The sequence below is a fragment of the Cryptomeria japonica genome, chromosome 4 (assembly GCF_030272615.1).
Source record: "Cryptomeria japonica chromosome 4, Sugi_1.0, whole genome shotgun sequence".
In the NCBI taxonomy this organism is placed as follows: domain Eukaryota; kingdom Viridiplantae; phylum Streptophyta; class Pinopsida; order Cupressales; family Cupressaceae; genus Cryptomeria; species Cryptomeria japonica.
Window position 1 is genome coordinate 641,536,351 of NC_081408.1, and position 19,089 is coordinate 641,555,439.

Here is a 19,089-nt window from a genome sequence, read left to right on the forward strand (position 1 = left end):
CAACTTCCTCAATCTTGGCCCTTGATATCTTCAGATCAAATTTGGACTGTCAATTCTTGCCACCTTAGCTTTGGCCTTGGAATTCCGATAAATACCCCTCATTTTGGAGCAATAATTATCCCATCTCATATCAATTTAGGCATTGTTACTATAGGCATTTGCATTTCACTTATCTAGTAATTAGCTTTGGATTTATCATAGCATGTTCATCTAGGTTATTAAATCATGCATTTCATATCATTTCCATAGTTAATCATGATCAATTATCTACTCAACTCTTGAGTTGTCATTTTGGAGGTCATTGCTCTGCTGAGAGCCCATCAATCCAACACTTCCAAGGTCCTCATGAATAGAGGAAAATGAGACATTTCAAGGAAGGCTTATGGTTTGCATCTTTGATTTAGTTTTCAACTAAGCTTTCAATTATGTTTTTATTGTCTCATTATATGTGTATTGTTAGAGTAAAGTAATTAATTAACTTTGCTCTCCTCTTAAGATTTCTTTTTATGCATACATTAGTCATTTAATAATTAATATTTAATTATTAAATGCTCACACCTTAGGGTTAGGTTTTCCTTTTGGTGTTGATCTCCTTTATAAGGATTGATCTCTTGTATTATTCATATTCTTGATTTATTTTTCTCTGATAATACATCTTTTCTCTTTGTCAGAGCCAAAACCCTTGTATTCGTTCTCTCTCTTTCTCTGTGACAGGTTTCTTGCATGCAGGTTTCTTTTGGGTTCTGTGGATTTGTATTTCTCAAATCCTACATGGTATCAGAGCCAGATCTACTGCAGCTTGTTCAGAATTTTGAAAGATTTTGAGATCCAGGTTTTGGTTGCATCAGATCTGTGTTTGTCTTCTGTTTTTTATTTTGGAATAGGGGGTATTTTTTTTTTGGTGCACTTTGAGCCCAAACGGACCTCACCGTTGAGCTTGTAGCACCCAAAAACCCCTATTTCCATATAAAATTCGTCCGATTTGGACACAGTTGCACCAGGAGGCAAATTTTTTTTGGCCCCAAGGCCGTACGGCCATAGGGCACGACAACCGAGGCAAAAATTTCAAAAAAATTAAACAAAAATCATAGTTTTTGTTTAAATCGGGCGCAGCCTCTTTTGGAGGCACGCGCAGCCCGGCGGCCACCGCCGCCGGCGGTAACCCCCGCCGCGCCCCCGCTGCACCGCCTGCCGCCCACCGCCCCGCCCACCGAGAACCCCCGCCCGAGCGCCGCCCGCCCGCAGCCAGCCCGCCGCCCGCCGCTAGCTGCGCCACCCCAGCGCCGCCCCCGCGCCGCCGCCTCCTACGCCCGCCCCTGGTCGCCCAGCGGACCAGGGGCTTATTTTTTTTAAGCCCTTGAGGGCTTAAAGGGCCTCTTTGGGCTCTTTTGGAGCAGTTTTACTAAATCGGGTATAACTCGGACATTTTAGCTCGGATTTTCGAATGAAAATAGGCGTTGGAAAGCTGGTTCCGAGCCCGATCTAAAAGATGGATACTTTTTTTCTGATTTTTCCGTTTTGCAGTGTTTTTTGCAAGTCGAAGTCAGAACAAGTTTTTTGCACTCCAGGAGCCATATCTTTTGCATACGGACTCCATTTTTCGAAAGCGAATAGGCGTCGGAAAGGTGGTTATGTGCTCTTTTTAGATTTATAGTCTATTTCATCAGAAAAATCTTCAGGTTCTCCAAATTTTGTCTCAACCCGTTATTGTTTTCTATCATTTTCTGGCTTTCAGTTTGTACTGGGGATTAGTTTTTTGCATTGTGGGGGGGTGTTTTCTCTTGCTTTCTATTATTTACATCAGAAAACTAGAATTTACAAACACCAATACAAAAAAAAATCAAACCCCCTTTTGCATCTTCTGTCTAGTTCTGAAAGACCACTTAATAATAATTAAAATTTCAGTGCAGTTGAGGCACAGTTCACAGGATGGCAGACAGACCTATTGAATCTCTCACACCGCATAATTACCACACTTGGAAGGGTCGCATGATGACTCTTCTCCAGTCAAAAGGGTTATGGTCCTGTTTGGATGAGGTTCAGCCTCAGTTGACACATCCTTTTGAGATTATGCAGCACAGGAACAATATGGATCAGGCTATGGGATTGATGGCTTTACACATTTCTGACAGTCTCCAGTTTCATCTTGAGGGTTGTATCACTCCTCGAGCCATTTGGACCAAGTTTGAGGGACTTTTTGGTACTGTCAACAAGTTCAGAGCTTTGCAGCTTGAGGCAGAGTTAACTTCCTTGGTACCTGATTCATTTCCTTCTATTGAGGACTTTCTGATGAAGTTCAAACAACAAAGATCTATCTTGCAAGGTTGTGGTAAGACTAAGACTGATACAGAGTGCATTTTCCTGATTCTCTCTAAGCTTCGGGGTCCATTTCAGATCTTCTCTTCGACCTTCTATTCCACCATGGATGCCTTGGGTGCTCGACATGTCATGCCTTCTTTTGAGGTCTTTTGTGATCGTCTGACTCGTGAGCAAGCTAAGCTTAAGCAGTTGGATTCACTTTCAGGTTCACAGAACCAAGCATTGGTAGCCCAGTCCTCCAAAGGAAAACAGAAGTAGAAACCGAAGCCTAAGAAAGATTCAGAGGCTAGTGAGAATCCCTCCAAGCCACCACCTAAGTCTGATTCAAAACCACAATTCAATTCTAAACAGGGCAAATCTTCAAAGTCTGGTGAGTCTTCCTCCAAGACTAAGAAGAAATCAGGTGATCCTTGCAGTTTTTGTGGCAAGGAAGGACATCCCGTTTCCAGGTGTTGGAAACGTTTAGAGGCTTTGGAGGAAGCCATGCAGCAGCATAATATCAGTACACCACAGCCTCCTTCACAGCCCACAGGGAAAGGTCATGCTCTTTCTGCACGAGCATTGTCCTCAGCGTCCACTTGGATTCTAGATTCTGGTGCCTCTCACCATATGACACACACACAGGATTTGGTCACCGCTCTTGCTCCTACAGGCACTCGACATATTGCAGTTGGTGACTCAGCACAACTTTTCGTTCAGGGTTCTGGTACTGTTTCATTGGATGGTGGTTGTCTTCAGGATGTGCTTTTGGTTCCTGACATTTCGACAAACCTTCTATCTGTTTATCAGATTTGCCACTCTGGCTCTGGTAAGACAGTTGAGTTCTCTCCACATGATGTGGTTATTCGAGATCTTCATGATCCTGACTTGGTTGTGGCTACTGGGAGTGTGGATTCTGCATCTCACTTATATAGTTTTGATGGCTTTGAGAGTTCAGACACTGTTGGTTCCTCTCTTATAGCACATGCAGATTCAGTGAGCAGGCTTTGGCATGAGCGTTTTGGTCATGTCAATTACAGATATCTACAGCAGATGAGTACACAGGCACTTGTGATTGGGCTTCCACAGATTTCTTGTACAGATGGTGTATGTCATGGTTGTGTCCTTGGCAAACATCATCGAGATCCTTTTCCTAAGGGTCGAGCCTCTCGTGCTAGGGCAGCCCTAGAGTTGGTACACAGTGATCTTATGTCCTTTCCGACTCCTTCTTTTTCAGGGGCCCGTTATGTACTCACTTTTATTGATGACTTCTCCAGACGTACATGGGTGTACTTTCTTAAGTACAAGTCTGATGTCTTTGACTCTTTCAGGAAGTTTAAGACATTTGTGGAGAAGCAATCTAGACTTTCTATCAAGAGGATACGCACAGATAATGGGGGGGAGTATGTAAATCAGGCTTTCAGAGATTTTTGCACTGAGCATGGTTTACAGCATCAGTTTACAGTTCCTTATACCCCTCAACAGAATGGTGTTGCTGAGAGAAAGAACAGAACCTTACGGGAGATGGCAAATTGTATGATACAGTCTCGAGCTATGAGTTCTTCATTTTGGGCTGAGGCAGTCAATTGTGCCAATTATATTCAGAATCGAATGCCCCATAAGGCATTACGACATATGACTCCTGAGGAGGCTTGGACCCATGTCAAGCCTGATGTTTCTACATTCCGATTTTTTGGTAGTGAGGCTTGGGCATTTATTCCTGATGCTCAGCGGATAGCCATGGAGAGGAAGAGCCGACCACTCATATTTGTTGGCTACTGTGAGGATGTTAAGGCATACAGGTTGTTTGATCCTGATTCTAGAGAGGTCTTGTTTCGGCGGGATGTCCAGTTTGATGAGTGCTATCCTCAGATGGATTCTCCATCACCAGCTTCTCCCTCATTGCCTACTCCTTCCTCTTCATCTCTTGAGGATTACTTATCTCTTGAGGATGATGTAGATCATGATCCACCATCTCCACCACCACCAGTTGCTCCGTCTTTGCCGAAGTGGGCCCGTGATACTGTTGATGCAGCTGGTTCTTTGGCAGGTGATCCTTCAGATACTCATCGCACTCGTGCTCAGACATCTGGTTCTAGTCTTTTGAGTCATACCCTTTCAGATGATCCTCAAAAGTTTTCAGAGGCGACAGGACACCCAGAGTGGGATAGGGCCATGGATGAGGAGTATTCTTCTTTGATGAAGAATCATACTTGGGATCTTTGTCCTCTTCCTAAGGGAAGAAAGTTGGTTCGGTGCAAGTGGGTGTATCGTACCAAGTATGCTGCAGATGGTTCTATTGATAAGTATAAGGCCCGTCTTATTGCGAAGGGATTTTCTCAGGTAGAGGGTATTGACTACTCTGAGACCTTTGCTCCTGTCGCCAAGATGAATTCTATACGCCTGGTACTTTCACTTGCAGCTTCACAGGGATGGACAGTGTTTCAGATGGATGTGAAGAGTGCCTTCTTGCATGGAGACCTACATGAGGAGATCTATATGGAGCAGCCTCAGGGTTTTGTGCAGGACACTTCTTTGGTTTGCAGATTTCGACGTTCATTGTATGGTCTCAAACAAGCCCCTAGGGCTTGGTATGAGAAGATGGACTCCTTCTTGCTTTCCTCGCACTTCACACGCTGTCATTCCGATCACACAGTCTATATTCAGCATCAAGAGGGTGATCTTTTGATTCTAGTGCTATATGTAGATGATCTCATCATTACAGGTAGCTCATCCTCCATGATTCAGAGTGTTTAGAGAGCTTTGATGGAGCAGTTTGAGATGACCGATCTTGGTCTCTTGCACTTCTTTCTGGGTCTTCAGGTTATTCAGTCTTCGGATGGGATTTCCATTTTTCAGGAGAAGTATGCTCTTGATATGCTTCAGCGATTTGGCATGCTTGATTGCAAGTCTGCCCCCACTCCATTTCAGTCAGGTGTTGTTTTGTCTTCCACTTGCTCTACTCCTTCAGTAGACCCCACTTTATACAGGCAGTTGGTTGGCAGTCTGTTGTACCTGACACATTCTCGTCCTGATCTTTCCTTTGCGGTTGGCCTTGTCTCTCGGTTCTCCCATGATCCTCATGAGAGCCATTAGCAAGCAGCCAAACGTATTTTGAGATATATTCAGGGCACCACACATTATGGCATTCACTACTCTTCAGGATCCCCTCACATCATTGGCTTCACTGACTCCGATTGGGCTGGTGATGTCAATGATCAGAAGTCTACTTCTGGCTTCGTTTTTTGCCTTGGTTCTGGTCCTATCACATGGTCTTGCAAGAAGCAATCTGCTATTGCATTATCATCTACAGAGGCTGAGTACCGTGCAGCAGTGTTAGCTAGTCAGGAGGTTTTATGGCTTTGGCAATCGATGACAGAGTTTGGGTTTCCTCCAGATTGTCCCACTATTCTTTGGTGTGACAACCAGAGTGCCATTCACATTTCTTGCAACCCAGTGGAGCATCAGCGGATAAAGCATATTGAAATCCACATGCACTTCATCAGACAGTTGATTCAGGATGGTTCTCTCATCTTGGAGTATATTCCTATAGAGGAGCAGGTTGCTGACATCTTCACTAAACCTTTGGCATCTCCGCGCTATCTTCAGTTGCGCTCAATGCTTGGGGTGAAGGAAGTTGTCCTTGGGGGGTCTCAGTGAGGCCTTCCTTCCTTCATGTTTTCTTTTCAGCATGATTCTTTATCTCTTTTTGGAGAGGAGTTTTTTCCCACTGGGTTTTCTCCTTTACTCCACTTTATAGAGATTTTCTTGTATTTGGGTACCTCATCAGGCCTTGTTGCCGGGACCCTCTTTTGCATTGTAGTTCCTTTGCTTTCTTCTGCATTGTTTGTAGCTGCATTGTAGCTCATCTTAAGGGGGGGTGTTAGAGTAAAGTAATTAATTAACTTTGCTCTCCTCTTAAGATTTCTCTTTATGCATACATTAGTCATTTAATAATTAATATTTAATTATTAAATGCTCACACCTTAGGGTTAGGTTTTCCTTTTGGTGTTGATCTCCTTTATAAGGATTGATCTCTTGTATTATTCATATTCTTGATTTATTTTTCTCTGATAATACATCTTTTCTCTTTGTTAGAGCCAAAACCCTTGTATTCGTTCTCTCTCTTTCTCTGTGACAGGTTTCTTGCATGCAGGTTTCTTTTGGGTTCTGTGGATTTGTATTTCTCAAATCCTACATGTATGCCTATTGTAGTAACCACATTTTTAGCATCACATTAATTGGCACCCACCATGGGGCCTGGCCCCCTTTGATCTTTAACAAGTTTGCTTGCAGGAAATTTCATTGACAGGTTGATTAGCTCTTTTGGAGTGCAGATTAGCTCTCTTGGGCTCTCGAATCACATTCTTGGCATCTTTTGTGGCATTCTGGCACATCAAATGGTGTTTTTGGGAGATTCCTCAACACTGTTTTTATGCTTTTCTGTACTTTAGCATTTTCAGTCTGTATGGTAGCATTTTTGGTACATTTGGCAATGTTTTCAGTCTGTTTGACAGTGTTTTTGGTTTCCAGAACAACATCTCTGGTGTGCAAAGTAGTGTTTTTGGCACATATGATGACATTCTTGGTCAATTTGATGGCATTTTCAGTTTTTTATTAGTTTTGCAAATATTGTATGTTGCATTCCTCATTTCTACTTCCGGACTGTCATTTTCCCGAACCTAATTTGCAGATTGTTGGTTTTGCAGGTACTTATTTCACTGTGAAAGACTGGAGTTATAAACTACTTCATCGCCAAAGAATGCAATATAAACTACTAACTTTGTTTGCAGCTGCAGGATTTTTGCACTTATATTTATTAAATTAGGCACATAGACTAATTACAATGGAAATGAACAAACATGTCTTACGTGTCTTGATGATAGGCGAGTATGCTCTCACCTTTCTTAGGTGATCAGAAAGCTAGACTCATCCTTTGCTTTCAATTGCATATCTTTAGAGAGCCTGTCACAGTGGGAAAAAGTAATCACCCTGTGAGAATGACCCAAGTGAGTACAGCTGGACCTGAGCATTCCAACTCACTATAATAAATAGGTCTCTGATGATTAAAGTCTCAGAGAATGGGATTATTTGAGTTTTCTCTTTGAGATCTCTCATATCGGGCATTTTGTAGGGCATCACAGTCTCAATCACGTTTACGTGACTACAACTTGTTTCGGTACCTTGTTGGGCTATAGGCCTTAATCATTCTTGCATGACTTCAAGGGGTAATTTCAAATGGAATTCTTGACTAAGAACCTTAAAATAGAAGCTACCCGATTCACCTCCGAAAGGGTGATAATCTTTGTGCAAGAGAGATAGTAACTCTCCCAAGACACTTGCCATATCGTGCCCCCATTAGCGTTTGGAGTCGGATAATACGGCGTTGAGAATCCATTGCGTGAGACTCAGTGGCTATATTCTGATTAGCTATTGGGTGTGTACCTAAGTCAGCAATCAAAGGTTTTCATTCTCAGCCAATCTCCTTAGGATAGACTGATTGATGTGTTTTTAACAATTAAAAACCTTTGAAACAAAAATATAATTTGATTTTTGTGTTTGTAAGTCAAGTCAAGATATCATCCATTAAAATACAACAAACATTGATAACTCAAGCTTCAAAGTGTCAAATTCACAAGTTTTGCAGTAGATTAGCTCTTTCAATCCAAACAGTCGCATCTGCAATCCAAACAGTCTCACCTATGGTTCAAACAGTCACATCTGTAGTCCAAACAGTTTCACCTACGATTCAAACAGTCACATCTGCAGTCCAAACAGTCTCACCTATGGTTCAAACAGTTGCATTTGCAATCCAAACATTAGCGTTCACAGTTCAAACATTAGCTCTTTCAGTCCAAATGGTCGCACCTTCGGTCCAAACAGTCACATTTTCAGTCCAAAGGTCAGCTGTCTTGGTGTTAATGTCAAATTTCTCATATTTCAACATTAACTCTCAAAGGTTGAGCATATTAAGAGTGGATTCAAAAATTGAAATCTCCTAAGTTCAAACACTCAATTTGCTCAACCTACATATCATTATTTGAACTTTAGAGTCACTGTATAGCAGAACAGAGTTCCTGGTTTGTCAGTCAGTGTTTCTAGTTTCTATGTCAGTGTTTCTGGTCAATATAATAGCATTTTTGGTAAGTTTGTCAGAGTTTCTATTTCAAACAACAGCATTTCTGGTATGAACAACAGCGTTTCTGGTCTAAACAACAGAGTTCCTGGTCTAAACAATAGTGTTTCGGGTCTAAACAACAAAGTTCCTGGTCATTTTGTCAGGGTTTTTGGTAAAATACATCAAAATCAGAAAACAAAAACAACTCATTTCTCAAATAGTCAAACATCGAGGATAGGTCATCTTGTTGGGTCATTTAATCAAGTTATCTTCTATCAAAAACATATTCAAGAACAAGACACACAAAAAGTCTCAAGTATTCACCTCAAAAACAAGTTAAAGATCAAACACCTTAAAGTGCAACAACACATGGTCTTTGATAAACTGATTGTTCAAACATAGTTTCTCATCAGGATCTATCATCCTTTAATCATAAAACTACAAAGCTTGATCAGAATAAACTCATTCTTTATCATAGGATATATCGTTCCTATTTGAACTTGGTCATATCAAAAATCACAAAATTTGCACTCCAAAAACTAAGATCGAAAAACTTGTAAACAAGAAAATACTTGAAAAGAGCATTTTGTGTCTATACATCTACAACTTTCACCTCAACAATTGATCACTTACTCAAGACTTAAACCTCGAAAAACATTCAAAACACGTGTATGCCCGTTCTAACCAGGGCTCAGAGACGGAAAATTGCAGAAACAAAAGTAGAAACATTTGAGATAACTACAGACTATATAATCATGGAACATGAAGATGAAATACAAGTTGAAGAGGAAATAACAGAACAAAATATCAAAGACATCAAGAAAGATCCTCAATTCGACAAATTTATGAAGAAATTATTGGAGGGAGAAAAAGAAAAATACTTCCTAATGTTAACCCAATCTGGTGCTACACTCCCCCAAGATTTTGATGTAAACAAATTGAAACAAAAGAAAAGTGGTCCTCCTCCTAATAATGAACAATATGAGGACATCTTTGGTCTCAAAATTAATACCACGTCAGTTCCTAGAAACACCAGAAACAATGAGGAAACTTACATTGCCACAAGGGAGGAAGTAGAAATTCTAAATAACGCTCAATCCAATGAAGATACAAGAAGGGATAGAGATGATACAAGAAGAGATCAATATATTCTTAGAATGCAAAATCATGGTCATATAAGAACAAATCATGTTGATAATCCTATCATGACTCTAACACAACAACTACAAACATTGCAAACACAAATCCAAGATATGCAAAGAGGAAATGTTAGGCAATACTCACTTTGAGAAATATGTCCTTATCCATTTGACAGAAAACTCAACATGATACCTTTTCCTATAGGTTTCGAGACTTTGAGGTACGAAAAATATGACGAAAGCACTGACCCTCAAGATCACATAAGAGAATTTTGCACAATGAGTATGGAGTTTGCACATGAAGATACATACTTAATGAGACTATTTCCAGAGATTTTAACTGGATTAGCCATGGAATGGTTCTCAAAGCTTCCACCAGGAATCAGATCATTTTCAGAGTTGGTGGATAAGTTTGTATCCCAATACGCTTATAACATTCAACATGAAATAACCATGTTAGACCTATGTAACACAAAACCAAAAAACGGAGAACCCTTCATAACATTCTTACAATAATGGAGGCGGTTAGCTTCGAGGTATCCTCGTACAGTGCCGGAGTATGAGAAAATGGACATTTTCATAGACAACTTAAACGATCAAATGAGTTATTACTTGAAAATGCAAGGAAATCAAAGTTTTGCAAAAATGATTGATAATGGAATTAGAATGGAAGAAGCCATGATAAAGAAAGGTGAGTTGAAAATATTCAAAGAAGGAGTTCACCCTCCTAACAACACTAACAACAATAATCACAATGATAAACCAAAATTTTGGAACAGAAATCGTAATGTCGTCAATGATGGTATAGTGGATAACAACAATGTAAAACCAAAGCAACCAGTTTTCAATTTATCCAATCACTAAGCAGCAGCTCAATAAGACAACAATCACCAAAAAGCAACTATCAAAACTTTCTTTCGAAGAAAATTTACAAACATTGGTGAACCCCTTGGGTCCGCATTAAAAACACTTATCGCAAACAAATTGATTACATTACCAGAAGAAAGAAACTTTGAACCCAAGGTAGAACCTGCTTGGTGGAATGACAACCATTATTGTGATTTCCATCGAAACAAAGGACACAAAACAGATGCTTGTCAACGATTAAAACATGTCATCCAAGATTTGATTGATAATGGAATAATAACTGTGGATGGACATACAACAAATGAATCTCACATAGCATTCAAAACTCCGCTTCCTAATTATGAGAAGGGTGAATCATCAACATGGCAAAATGGTAAAGGTAAAGCAAAGGTAAACTATGCTCATACATATGACAATGTGGTAAATGTAATCGTCATTAAAGAACAACAACATCACGAACCTGCTCATGTTATCACACGAAGTAAAGCCAAAGTTGTTTTGCCGGGTCCTACAACAAACACGTCATCCACTACCAAACAATACAATCTAGTGGATCAATTACAGAAAACACCCGCACAAATATCCATCTTAGAACTTTTAAAACTGTCACTTGCACACAAAGAGATTCTTGAATGAGCATTAGTAGATACCACAGTATCCAAAGATCTTGATATTGATCAATTCCAAACCATGGTGGGACACCTCAAAACTCCTCACTGCTTATCATTTACCGAAGAAGATGACATGTCCTTGCAACACCCCCACAACGCCCCTTTGCATATTGAAGTCCTCGTTCACAAAACACGAGTTAAACGTGTTCTAATAGATGGTGGAGTTGGCCTAAATATTTGTTCATTGAGTCTTGTTCATACCTTAAGATATTCAAAAGATGCAGTTGATCCTCGTAAAAAGATCACTATAAAAGCCTATGATGAAGAAGAACGTTCCTCCAAGGGAATTGTGATACTACCCATCAGAGTAGGACCTTTACAGAAAAACATAGCATGCCAAGTTCTGGACTTGGACTTATCATATAATATACTCCTGGGGAGACAATGGATACATGGCTTGCAAGCTGTCCCATCAACCTATCATCAGTGTGTCAAATTTCCATATGATGGACAAGAAATCACAATATCTACAGATTCAAATCCATTCCAATATTGCAGCAATCTAAAAATAGCTCAAGAAGTCATTGTTCCTCATAACAGGGAGGCATCATCTTCGAACACACAATCCAAAGAACATTCCTTTGCCTCTATTTTATCAAGTATGGAAAAAGAAATGCAGTTAAGAGATCGAGGAAATGGAGAATACTCAATATCACAATTACCACTCTCCTAAATCCTTTGGAAAACCATCAAACTCTAAACAACAACCAATTGTGAAACATCTTCTGATATTTGATGGAGCATTCATTAGTGCTGGAACCTTGTCAGAGGAGACAGAAGACAAAGATGTGCTACAGTGGCTATACAAAGATGAAGAAATTCAACAAAAGGTCAACAATGTCAGAATACCTACAGAAAAATATGGGAAAGGATTCAACATTCTTCAAAAGATGGGATACACTGGAACAGGTCCTATACAAAAAAGAAAAGAAGGTATCTCAGAACCTATACAACCTCATAATCAACAAGCTACAGACAAAGCAGGCTTAGGGTATGGACAAGATACTTCACCAAAAGACACACCTTCTAATCAACAAAAAGAAGAATATGAAAACAGACAAGAACAACTTGCAATTGAAAGGGAAGAAGCATCTGCAAAGCAACGATCACAACCAAACATGAAATGGCAAAAGAAACAATCCTCAAATCAACAAGAGAAACAAGCCAATAATACCTCCCAAGTAGCATTAACTCTCAATCAAAATAAGCATGAACCTAGTACTAATCAAGGAGAACTGATAGTAAAGTTGACAGAACTCAATCTCAGTCCAGAAGAAGTTGAATATGAGAGAAGAAAAGATATAGCAAGACAAACAAAAGAAACACATCAAAAGCTATATGAACAAATCTGTAGATTGCAAGCTACAAGTGAGATAGATTCTGATGAATGGGAATGGGATTCCTATCATTATGAAGAATCAGCTGAAGAAAATTGCTTTAAAGAAGATGTAGGAGTCGATGTAGTTCACATGTATGCAAGACAAACGTTAGGAACTAGTTCACTTGAATTAGAATCACATTCGGCTGACTTGGAATTAATTTAGGATGATCAAGAACTTCCTGGGCGAGTTCATTCTGATGAGAGTACCATTCTAGACATTGACATACATATCGAAGACTTTGATAACTCAATCATGACCCTAAATACTCTCAAAACATCTCAACCAGACGATCCTTTACCTCTACTCCACCCTGAACTTATTGAATGGGAAAATGAAGGACATACTGCCATTGATACCTTTCCAAATGACTATGCCATATCTATATATCTTAATGCAATCGAACCCGCAACAATTTCAACCAAGAATTTCAGCAACACATCTTCCAGTCAAGTGGGTGCCAAATCTGCTAGTCGCAAAAGTGAAAATAAAGAAAACAATATCAGGTCTAATGTTGAAAACCATTTCTTGGCAACATTAGATCAGGAAAAAGTAAAAAGAAAGGATGTATCTAATGGTGAAAACCTCCTCGAGGCATCGGAAGATGGGAGATTTGACACTTTACCTGAGTACTATCAAGAAAGGTCATCCATTTTGATTGAACCAACAGAAGCAATTAACATTGGGACATCAGAGCAACCCAAGATCCTACATCCAACAACTTCTCTGACAAACAAGGAAAGGAAAGAATATATGGAATTCTTTACATGAAGACAAATCAATTTCGCCTGGTCATATGTCAATCCAGGAGCCAAACCAGTCAAACAAAAATTGAGAAAGATGCATCCACATATTGCTCTCTTGGTTAAAGCAAAACTAAAAAAATTACTGGATGTCGGATTCATCAGACCTATAGCATATCCTCAATGGGTATCAAACATTGTTCCTATTTCAAAGCTAGACAAAAGTATCAGAGTATGCACAGACCAGATTAAAATAGCACTTGAGGACCAAGAAAAGATAGCTTTCACATGTCCATGGGGTACTTTCTGTTGGAACGTCATGCCCTTTGGATTAAATAATGCAGGTGCCACATATCAGAAAGCTATGACAACAATATTCCATGACATGATGCATACATTCATGGAAGACTATGTGGATGACATCTTGGCAAAATCATACAACAAAGAAGAACATATTGAAATACTGGAAAAGATCTTTGATCAGTTAGAACACTACAAGCTATGACTAAATCCTAAGAAATTTGCCTTTGGTGTCACTTCAGGAAAGCTATTGGGATACATTATTTTAGCTAGAGGTATTGAAGTAGATCCAGCTAAGGTCAAAGAAATCATGGAAATGGCATCTCCCAAGAATATAAGTCAACTCAGATTACTGCAAGGAAGATTGTAGTCAATCAGAAGATTTGTGGCCCAGCTAGTAGATAAATGTCAACCATTCACCCATCTATTACATAAAAATGTTCATTTCAAATGGGACCATCAATGTGAAGAGGCATTTAACAAAATCAAGGTATATCTCATGCAACCACCCGTTCTAATGTCTCTAATTCCAGACAAGCCATTATTGCTTTATGTCTCAACCACTGAAGTATCATTAGGAGTTTTGCTAGCACAACAGGATAATGAAGGAAAAGAGTGAGCCATCTACTACATCAGCAGAACACTAGTGGGATACGAGCTCAACTATTCCCCTATAGAAAAAGCATGCTGGGCGGTAGTTTTTGCTTCTCAAAAATTAAGACACTATCTACTATCTCACTCCATCAAGTTGATAGCTAAAATTGATCCATTGAAATATTTTCTCAGCAAGGCAACATTGACGGGATGACTAGCAAAATGGATCATGATCCTAAGTGAGTTTGACATTGAGTATGTAGATAGAAAAGCTATCAAAGGACAAGTCATCATAGACCAACTAGCAGAGGCATCACTTCAAGATGATCATCCTCTACAAATTGAGTTTCCTGATGCTGATATCCTAACAGTCACAACAAAACCATGGCAACTATACTTTGATGGTTCATATACATAGCACGGATCGGGAGCAGGAATTCTATTTATCACACCACAAGGTCACACCATCCCGAAAGCATACAAATTAAGCTTTCCATGCACCAATAACACGCTGAATATGAAGCTTTGGTTACGGGTATCAAAATGGCCATGGAGTGGCACATTACACAACTTCATGTCTTTGGAGATTCTCAGCTCGTTATCAATCAAATCAATGATGACTATCAAACAAAAGATGACAAACTCATGCCTTACAAAAAGATGGTGGATGACTTCAAGAAATATTTTGTTGAAATCACTTTTGAACAAATTCCAAGAAATGATAACAAAGCAGCAGATTCCATGGCCACACTTGCTTCTCTATTACAAACATAGGAAAATCAAGAGTGTTATGAATTCTTGGTTGAAGAGTTGTTTTACCCATCTCATAATTGTCCTGATTCCCAAACCATCTATCAACTTATAGGACATGATTCCTCCCGCTATGGCCAAATTTATACATACCTAAAAGATAACATCTTACCTCCTGACTTATCGAAGAACCAAAAGAGAAATTTTATTCACCAATCCTCCCATTATACCCTTGTCGCAGATACCCTATTTAAACGAGGTCTAGACGGTACTCTTTTAAGATGTCTTGAACAAGAAGAATCTAAGAAGGCCTTAAAGGAAGTCCATAACAACATTTGTGGCACTCATTCAAGTGGTCTTTCCCTTTCGAAAAAACTCATACGCTTGGGCTATTATTGGTTGACTATGGAACGAGAGTCTTTTTCAGGTAGCCAAAACGTGCAAACAATGCCAGATCCATGGGAACTTGATCCATGCACCAGCACAAGAACTTCATGCTTTGGCAACATCTTGGTCTTTCTGTCAATGGAGTCTTGATCTAGTAGGAAAAATAAATCCATCTTCATCAAATGGTCACAAATTCATCCTTGTAGCTACAAAATATTTTACAAAATTGATCAAAGCAGTACCTCTCACAAATATCACAGGAAAACAAATTGTTGCATTCATCTTGAATTACATCATCTGTCGCTATGGAATACCAATGACCATTATCACTTATAATGGGCGATCATTCAAGAATTAGGATGTACAAGAGCTATGTGAAAAGTTTAAGATACAACACAGATTCTCCACACCCTATTATCCACAAGGGAATGAGTAGGCAGAAGCATCTAACAAAACTATTCTGAAAATCCTAAAAAAGACAGTGAACGATGCTGGGAAAGATTGGCATATTCAACTAAACCCTGCTCTCTGGGCCTATTGCACCAGTATCCGCACACCAACAAGTGCCACACCTTTCTCTCTTGTATACGAATCAGAAGCCATATTGCCTATCAAAGTAGAGATTCCCTCTCTACGTGGATCACTAAAAGGTCTCATCCCAGATGAAGAACAAAGAGTGTCTAGACTACAAGAGTTAGAACTGATCGAGGAACGAAGACAAAATGCCTTTGACCATTTAAAGGTATATCAGCAAAGAATGTGCCGAAGTTATAATCACAAGGTTAAACCAAGAATCTTTCAAGTTGGAGAACTAGTGCTAAAGGAAAATCCACGCAACTAGGCAGATCGAGAAAAGAAAGGAAAATTTGAACCAAACTGGTTGGGTCCATTTGTGGTCACAGCAGTATTTGGATCAGGAGCATATCAGTTATCAACACAAGACAGGGATCAACTCGAAGAACCTATCAATAGCATGCATTTGAAGAAGTTTTATGTCTGAAAAATCCGGAAAACAGTGGAAAATCAAAAAAATAAAAAACGGTGAAAAATTAAAAAAATCCTAAAAAGTGAAAAAGTAGAAAATCCTAAAAAAGTGAAACAGGTGAAAAAACAAAAAAAAAAAATCAAATATGAGAAAAAGTGCAATAAAAATAGATGGTGAAAACCTGGCAAACAGGCGCTATTTGTCGGCTAGCTCTGCCATCTATTGGTTCGCGCTTTCTTCCGCTTGCATTGATTTCCATCAGCGCTGTTCATATTCATCATAAAGCCTTTTGTACATATGCAGGCATCCCGGGTGATTTCTCGTCATGGTTTGGATCATTGAGTATATCATAATAAGGCTTGTTTCTAGGATGGGGACAAAATCCTGAACCTGGCTGGGGGTAAAGTTTTGATCATTTTGAGCTTAATCAAAGTAGGTAGAACAACAATCAGACAATGCTTGTCAAGTGAAAAACTAAGACACATCCAACATTGAACATAAGATCATATTATCAACCATTAACTATCACATATCAATCTAAACATGACAAAACACATACCAATGGATGATATATCTTGACTCATGATTTTAACACTTTGGCAATGATGGTTCAACAATTTTATTTGGATTTTCGCTATCATTATTTCTGAGTAACTCCAGGATGTCTTTGACTAGAGGAACGAGGAAGGAACATGATATTTTTCTTGTCTACTGTCTGTAAATTAATCATTAATATGTGCAAAGTTGTCTAAGGAAATGATCATCAGAATATCATGGAAGACATTTCAGACTTGCATATAGAAATGGTTAATACTGCCTGTTTTACGCAAGTAACACTCTGGTCATCTTGGTTCAATTATACCTCGATGCTTGTGCTAACTTGCAATATCAAAACCCAGGAAAGTAGTGCTCAGGTCATCATGGTTCAACTATACCATTGATGTTTGCACTCACTTCCCACATTTTAGAGGCTCAATGATGAAACAAAGCAATGACTCCATGACCGGTCCGATCACTGCATTGCATTGCATTGAAAGATAGATTTGCATTTCATTCTGCATGGGATCACAATGCTCACCTTTTCCAAGGCCAAAGCTAACATGGTGTTATCTCTCGTATTACGTGATTGAGTACATTGGACAATAACAAAAATGATCAATTCATTCATCCTGCATGATAAGTTAGTTCATCTCATATAACCATTGCATACCAAGGCACCATTCATATAAAGCATCAAATCTTTCATTCATTTAGTAAAATCATTGCATCTCAAATCATATAAAATAACACCATTACATTGCATTGCGTCCATCTCATGTTAACATGCATGAGAAAATCATAAAAATATCATAAACATAGAAAGCATTGCAATCGCACATACATCACATAGAAATTATAAGCATCACCATACATATTTGCATACATCATGAAAATACTACATCATCATATATCCATCATCTAGAATTCATAAGCATATAAAAATTAAAGCATACATCAAACATACATCATGAAAATAAACTACACATCATAATCATATATCAAATAGAATGCATCCATCATCTCATAGGTCATATAGAGAAAATAGGATCGACTGCATATCATATCATCAAAACAAGATCAAAATGTCCAATGTACAATGATATCACAACATATAGGAGATACATCACAAAATATACATCACTGGAATCATCAATATTTCATCACAAAAAGGTGTGTACATAAATAGATCAATGTCCCATATCAGTGTGACCACTCGGACATGGAGCGCAACTTTGTCCTGATGCGGTAGGTAGAGTAGCACCAGCTAGTACCCCTGCACCTAACTCCCCACCTGGGGGAGCTCTCTGAAGTGGCCCTGTCACTCCTCGACTCTCAGTCTGACTCTGTCCCGATCTCCTGCTGAGCTGTGATAATCTTGGAGCCCTCCGATTAGGAGGAACAACAGTAAAATATAAGGTCCTGTAATACTCGGCCTCTCGGATCCCCTGACGCATCATCTTCAGGGCACTTCTCCCTGAAGGAGACTATCCTGACACCTATCCCTAGCCACATCTCTCTCGACTAGGAGAGAAGCCATCCGAGCCTCTAACTGGGCCATCTGAGAGTCTCTCTCTACTAATCGCATCTCTAGCTGCTGAACGTGAGCCTGTAAGTCTGTAATTTGAGCCTGCTGCTGATGAGACGACATCCTAATGAGGATCCGTCAAGGTCCCTCTGCCTATGGCTGCTCAGCCTATGATACTGTCATAGGTACCTGCTCAACTGGGGGTCCCTCCTGCTCTGGAACCTGATGCTCCTGATCCCTTAGACCTGATCTCTTACGTCTGACTACCCGGGCCATCCAATCTGTATATACATCCCTAGCAGATCTAGAACTGCCAGCTCCTAGTGTGCCTGTCGCTACCACTACCACTGCTCGACCATCTCCCTCGTCATCATCTCCCCCATCCCCCCCATCATCATCTCCACCATCATCATCACCAACACCCTGATCTCCTGCATCTCCCCCATATCCATATCCATCTCCACTATCATCTCTGTCTCTACCATCCCTCCGTCATCTAGGAGCTCTATGTCATGGCCTCTCACCATCCTCATCTAACACTGGCTATGGCTCATCCGGACATGTCAGCCTCAGAAACCTGTGTGCAATGCAATACATGGCATACTCATGTGTCATCCAACTATCCATCACACCTGGAAGATAATCCTAATCCATAGGCCCCAATGATCGATACTCTGCGCAGACATGGTCATATGAAATAGAAGGCCCCCAAGTAGCCACATCCAATCTCCGCCGAGCATAATGAGCTATACCCTATGGCATCCCCTATATCCTACCATACTGTCTCAACACC

The 19,089-nt window shown here is 39.8% G+C and overlaps 1 protein-coding gene across 1 annotated transcript; it reads right to left on the reverse strand.

Annotated features, from left to right (window-relative positions):
• Positions 1-1,085: 1,085 nt before the first annotated feature.
• Positions 1,086-18,225, reverse strand: LOC131875290 (uncharacterized). Its single transcript, XM_059219372.1, has 2 exons — positions 18,043-18,225; positions 1,086-1,304 (listed from the first exon to the last, which is right to left on the reverse strand). The coding sequence occupies exons 1-2, from the start codon at positions 18,223-18,225 to the stop codon at positions 1,086-1,088; spliced, it is 402 nt and encodes a 133-aa protein (XP_059075355.1).
• Positions 18,226-19,089: the final 864 nt, after the last annotated feature.

What these genes read in the sequence shown, in the direction of transcription:
- LOC131875290 (XM_059219372.1), bottom strand. Translation starts at nt 18,225, where the DNA reads ATGCGTCAGGGGATCCGAGAGGCCGAGTATTACAGGACCTTATATTTT. An exon ending in GTGGGGAGTTAGGTGCAGGG is followed by an intron (nt 1,305 to 18,042) that starts GTACTAGCTGGT and finishes GGGCGGGCGTAG; the next exon opens with GAGGCGGCGGCGCGGGGGCG.